Source organism: Hibiscus syriacus, unplaced genomic scaffold (assembly GCF_006381635.1).
Source record: "Hibiscus syriacus cultivar Baekdansim isolate YM2019G1 unplaced genomic scaffold, ASM638163v2 tig00003480_pilon, whole genome shotgun sequence".
Lineage (NCBI taxonomy): Eukaryota > Viridiplantae > Streptophyta > Magnoliopsida > Malvales > Malvaceae > Hibiscus > Hibiscus syriacus.
The window spans coordinates 5,001-10,567 of NW_024061973.1; the positions used below are offsets into that span (position 1 = coordinate 5,001).

The 5,567-nt window shown below is 38.1% G+C and overlaps 2 protein-coding genes across 4 annotated transcripts in view; both read left to right on the forward strand.

The window, feature by feature from the left end:
• LOC120177972 overlaps positions 1-3,204 on the forward strand; it is a 4,599-nt gene extending 1,395 nt beyond the window's left edge. For both annotated transcript variants that reach the window (XM_039183957.1, XM_039183949.1), the window contains 2 exons: positions 1-4; positions 672-3,204. The exon at positions 1-4 is cut by the window's left edge. In XM_039183957.1, the coding sequence (XP_039039888.1) occupies positions 1-4; positions 672-2,902 (2,235 nt within the window). In that variant the 3' untranslated portion in view covers positions 2,903-3,204. The remainder of the gene's footprint in view (positions 5-671) is intronic.
• A 1,578-nt stretch (positions 3,205-4,782) lies between these two features.
• Positions 4,783-5,243, forward strand: LOC120177889. Of its 2 annotated transcripts, none has more exons than XM_039183884.1 (2): positions 4,783-5,097; positions 5,152-5,242. In XM_039183884.1, the coding sequence occupies exons 1-2, from the start codon at positions 4,842-4,844 to the stop codon at positions 5,181-5,183; spliced, it is 288 nt and encodes a 95-aa protein (XP_039039815.1). In that variant the 5' UTR covers positions 4,783-4,841; the 3' UTR covers positions 5,184-5,242. The 2 variants fall into 2 exon arrangements, with proteins under 2 accessions (XP_039039815.1, XP_039039809.1); XM_039183878.1 differs by having other exon boundaries at positions 4,792-5,087; positions 5,152-5,243.
• Positions 5,244-5,567: the final 324 nt, after the last annotated feature.

Below are 5,567 nucleotides of genomic sequence, written 5' to 3' on the forward strand. Positions count from 1 at the left end.
CAAGGTACTTGTTTACTTTTATTGCTGATTCTTGGAAACTGTTTTGGGTTTTGATTTAATGAAATTCTTTGTGATATGTTCTGCCTTTTATAGTGTCACACTACATTTCAAATGATATGTTGTTCGAGACTTTTGGCCAAAACAGTTACAAGCCTCACATGGCTAAAACTGGTATTCAATTGCATTCAATTTATCATGGCTCGTAATTCATATTTTGGATTTCTGTAGTATGTCTTTAGATATAGCATTTTTTTACTGACTGATGCATGGTTATAGTCAGATGTCAGTTTCTGACTACTGTTTTTTTGCTGGAAGGGCCATTTTAGAACACAATAGTGATCTTGGCTCTTCAACAAATTTTATTTGGATTTTTAGCTTTCTGATTTATGTTTAGGTCTCTCTTTTATACCCTTCTAATTAATGGACAACTCCCAGGAGTGACGAAAAGGTTGTGTATAAGGTTTGCAGTTCTTCATGGTTTATCCATTTATCGACTATCTTTGTTGAGTATTACACAACACTGAAAGGATAGAAGAAGTCCTTGTGCCTCGCTGCCTCTTGATATCCTGAGATAATATTTACATGCATTCCTCTTGGTTACTGGTTTGGGCATGAACATTGTCATGTCTCTGTTCTTATGAGATCGTTACCTTCTTTGTTTCCATTTCCAGCTCCTTTGAGTGGGCCAATGGTGATTGCAGAAGCATTGGGTGGTGGAAAGAGTTCTAAAAAACCCATACAAGTTAAGGACCATTCAAAGAAAGACATTTACTTATTCAAACGAAGAGACGAAGCAGCTAGTTCTACAATGCAATCTACTTACAGAGAGGGATCACCAACATTTGTGGCTGGGGATTATGTCCTACAGAAGAGGGTTCTGGTTTCTCAAATTCCTGTAAAACTAGAGCATACTGTTGTTGCGAGCAGGGATGGTGTAAGTTCAAGTGGAGATTTATCCAGAAATGCAGTTGCGTCTGTAAACCAGACTTCATCAGCCAATGCTGTTGCTGAAGATGTAAAGTCATCTTTGAATAAAATTGATGGTGGGCCAGCATCTTCTCAGCACGAAGGTAATGTTATATTTGACCTGAAACCTGAGGGTGGAAAATTGTCCCCATATGATGGAGTTGAGAAACATGATATGGATTCTACTGCAAAACTGGAAGGAGGCCAGGGATTAGATCAAGTTCAAGATGGTCTCACTGGTGGGCTTCCTTTTGTTGATATAAAGCACTCTGGTGGTATGAGTGCTGAGGGTGGGTTGAAGAAAGTGAAAAAAGGAACTTCAGCAGATATAGGTGCTGAGAACTCTGCTTCGGTGGAGAAAAAGAAGAAGAACAAGGCTGGATCAGAAACAAGCTCTGATAAACCAAAGAAGCCTTCTCTCCTTGGAAAAGGTGGGGCTAAATCTGCCCATATCGGTATGGGTCATAGAAACGAGTTTCAGGTGAACCAGCAGAAGAAAGATGTTGATCCTACACATTCCTCACTCAGTTCTGTTGGGGCTTCCACGACCGTTGGTATGGGAAATTCTGGGCTTGAACTTGCACAACTACTAAGTGATTTGCATGCTCTGGCTCTTGATCCCTTTCATGGTGTGGAAAGGAATAGCCCAACAATTGTTAAGCGACTCTTTTTACGATACCGATCACTTGTTTATCAGAAAAGCTTGGTTGTGTCGCCACCATCTGAGACAGATCCTGCTGCACCCCATTCTGGTAAACCTCTTTTGCTTGGAACCTCTGACAACTATGGCAAGGAGAATGTTACAGACTCAAGTCCAAAACCAGCAAGACCCCTTGCAAGACCTGATGATCCGACAAAAGCTGGACTGAAGCGTCCCCCATCTGATCGTCAAGAAGAAATTGCTGCAAAGAGATTGAAAAAGATTGCTCACTTGAAATCGTTAGCTGCAGAGAAGAAGGGCAATCTGAGAACTTCAGAAGCTCCAAAAGTTAAAGTTAAAGAACAGCCAACTGCAGCCCCCCCAGGAAGACCACACAAAAAACCAGATTCTGCAAGGAAAATGGAGCCTCCACCTAGGGCTGTTGAGCCTACAATGCTGGTTATGAAGTTTCCTCCTGAGGTATCACTTCCATCTGCTGCACAACTAAAGGCAAGATTTGGGCGATTTGGTGCCTTAGATCAGTCAGCAATTCGCGTGTTTTATAAGTCCTCAACGTGTCGTGTCGTGTTCAGACACAAGATAGATGCACAGGCAGCGTATAGATATGCTAATGGAACTAATTCCCTATTTGGCAATGTGAATGTAAGATACCATCTTCGAAGTGTGGAAGCTCCTACAGCAGAAGCACTAGATTCTGACAAGGGGCGAGGAGACACTACTACTGGTGAAACCATACCAGTCAAGGATTCTGTAGTTGAACGATCAGCGTCGGTGCTTGCACACCAGCCTATTCTGCAGCCAACGGTCCAGCTGAAGTCCTGCCTGAAGAAGCCAAGTGAAGAGGCAGGGCAGGCAACTGGCAGTAATGGAGGTAGAGGTGCAGCCCGTGTAAAATTCATGTTGGGTGGGGAAAAAACTAGTAGGGGAGATCAATTGATGGTTGGTAATAGAAACAACTTCAACAACAATCCTGGTTTTCCCGATACTGCTGCACCTTCTGTTGCAATGGAATTTAATACTAAGAACTTTCCGAAGGTCATTCCTCAATCTTTGTCTTCATTTCCTGTTAATCCCCCCATTTCTCAATTCGGGAAAGCCCCCTCCGAAGTGGCTCCCAGAAATGCTCACAATCTTAATACACAAACCACCACCCCACCAACTAGTATCACTAGCATGGATATTTCACAGCAGATGCTAAACCTTCTGACAAAGTGCAACGATGTCGTAACCAATGTAACGAGCATGTTGGGCTATGTGCCTTACCATCCACTTTGAATAAACGAAGGTCAACCCAAATTAATGTTCGACCAAAATCAAAGAGATGGCGATGTATGGTTTTCCCCAAAGCTGCTGCCAGGAAAGGCAGCAAATGAACCACAAATGCCGTGGGGGTTTAAAGAGTGCAAACAAGAAAAGGACCCATTTGTGGGCTATAAAATTATTTGTACCCTTTTTGTTGGAAGTGTTGTGTACTTGCATGGCAGTTCCCTGCGCTGTTTTCCATAGCCTTTCTCCTCTGTCCCCATTGAACTGATTGTATGTGATTTGTTTTATGAGTAATGGATTAGTAAGTGCCACTATCGTATTCTAGTTTTGCTGGGTGTTTTGATGATTCGAATCGTGTATTTGATATGATATAGATTGGATCATACCTTAGAAAGAGATAGGAATTGCCCACCCGTGTGTACCTAACAAATGAGGTCTTATTTCAATCTGCTGGCCAATGGAGTTGATGCAGAGCAATTGGGAGTCGGGTTTTGGCTTAACAATATGTGTTGCTCTGAAGATGTAAGAATTTACTTCTTGACTGCCTTTACTGCGACAGACCTCAGATGTGGTCTTGGGCCATTATGGGCTAAGCCTCATGAAACTATATTTCTTTTATCCTATGTTTGGATTAGGATAAGTGGATCCAAAGAAAAATCTTTCTTCATTTGGATAATGTTCTTATTAAATGACCAAACGATTATCTTTTTTAGTTTAAAATAAAATACAAATTTATTATTAATAAATTACCTATTCTTCTATTCATTTTTATTCAATATTTTCCATTTAAAAACAGAAAAATTCTATTTACTGGTAAAATCATTTTAATTATTATTAAACTAAATTAAAAACTATATTATATACTGATATAATCTCCTCTAAAACATAATACATGTTTTCAATTAATATAAGCTTAATTTCATAAAACTGTCATGAATGATAATTATACTCTGCTTTTGTCATTTTTTCTTTTATTTTTTCAGAAAAATAAATGTGTTTGACTTGAAACGGTGTACGAGGTATTTAATCAGAGTAAAGTTTGGTACCCACTCCTCCTACTGCTGATGGAAGAGATGCCAGACGACAGGTGATTAATTCATGACAGTTTTCTGGTTGTCGTTCCCACTTAACCACATATTAAATTAAAGCCTTCAAAAAAGGGTTTTATAACCAAATGAAAACGTAAATAATACTCATGTTACAAACACAAAGATTCCTCATTTTGGATCTTTTAATTTGTCCCTTCCGACTCTCATTTCAAACTTACATCTCTTGCTCTTTGTTTGGAATGTAAAATCTTATCTTTCACTTCATCAATGATACGTTAGTTTACTGCTAAATTAAGTTTTTTTTTTAAAAAAAAGTAATGTTTTTCAAAAAATTTATAGATTTTGCAATTGTTTATGATTTTTTTAATATAATTTTAGTTATGTAAAATAAGCTTTTAACGAAAAAAATACTACTAAAATAATGAGCGAGGAAAAATTATATTATAGATAATAACTAAGAATAAAAGGATAGATAGTGTAGGAAGTGATAAAGAAAAATGGATTAAGTATGGGAAAAACTAAAAGAAATTGTGTAAGGGATAAAGTACAGGGATATATATATATATATATATATAAGGAAGCTAAGGGTTGTAAACTGTAAAGTAGTGGTAAAAACCAGCAATGACTCATATCATTTAAATTGCGATTATGATATTACTTTTTATTGTATTCTATATATTTGATTACGATAATAGTAAATAATACCATGATTATTATAGATTTTATCCAGTAATAGTTTTAGATGACAGCTTATAGTTACGTAATATCTACTATTTTGACAGCGCCTACTATTTAAATATCTGCTTATAACCGATGAGCAAACCAAGCAATTAAGAAGGCTAATAAAAACGATCAACAGTGCAGGGAAGAAGCTATCTTTATTCAGAATCAGAAAAGCAATGGAAGATACTTCATCAACAAACCAAGTTACATCGCAAACGACTCTTTTCCATGAAGTTTTAAGGGCTCTTCTCAGGTGCTTGGGACTCGAAACTGGGTTCCACCCAAACCCTATTTCATGTCCCAAGGAAGAAGACGATCATAATGGGCATGCTTCTAAGAAAGAAGCAGGTTCACCTCCATCTCCATCTCCAACAACGGGCTACTCAGACCAACCAGCTGATCCTCCTTCCACCACCGAAACTGTGAGTCAATAATTGATCTTTATATATTATTTTTCTTTATTTGATGCATGGTTCAATTATGCAGGGAGTTCCAGTGATTGCTCTCTTCACTCCTAAAAGGCCAGGGTCAGGCGGAGGCAGCGGACCTCAGATTAATTAGCTTCAGCTTTCCAGATGGAGTGAGTTAATCAGAATAATTTGTATAAAAACTCATGAACCTAAGTATTTTAAGATGTAGAAAATGTGGTTAAAAAATAATTCTAAAGCCATTAGAAATGTTTCTGAAGCTGTTTTCTTTTCGTACGATGGAAACTGCAAAAACTTTTACAAAGCGTTCATCTTTGTTGCCAAAAACCAGGTTGAGTTCGCTCATGGTTCCAATGAAACCATGTTATGGTGAAAATACCGAAACGCCGTTTGTCTAAAGTAGTTGACCTTTTTCTACATAACGTTTTCAACATCTGCTCTTCTCCTTGTTCCCATATCGCTCAGAATCATATA

Coding starts and splice junctions, on each gene's coding strand:
- LOC120177889 (XM_039183878.1), top strand. CDS start 4,842: ATGGAAGATACTTCATCAACAAACCAAGTTACATCGCAAACGACTCTT. Junction 5,088..5,151: donor CTCCTTCCACCACCGAAACT/GTGAGTCAATAA, acceptor TCAATTATGCAG/GGAGTTCCAGTGATTGCTCT.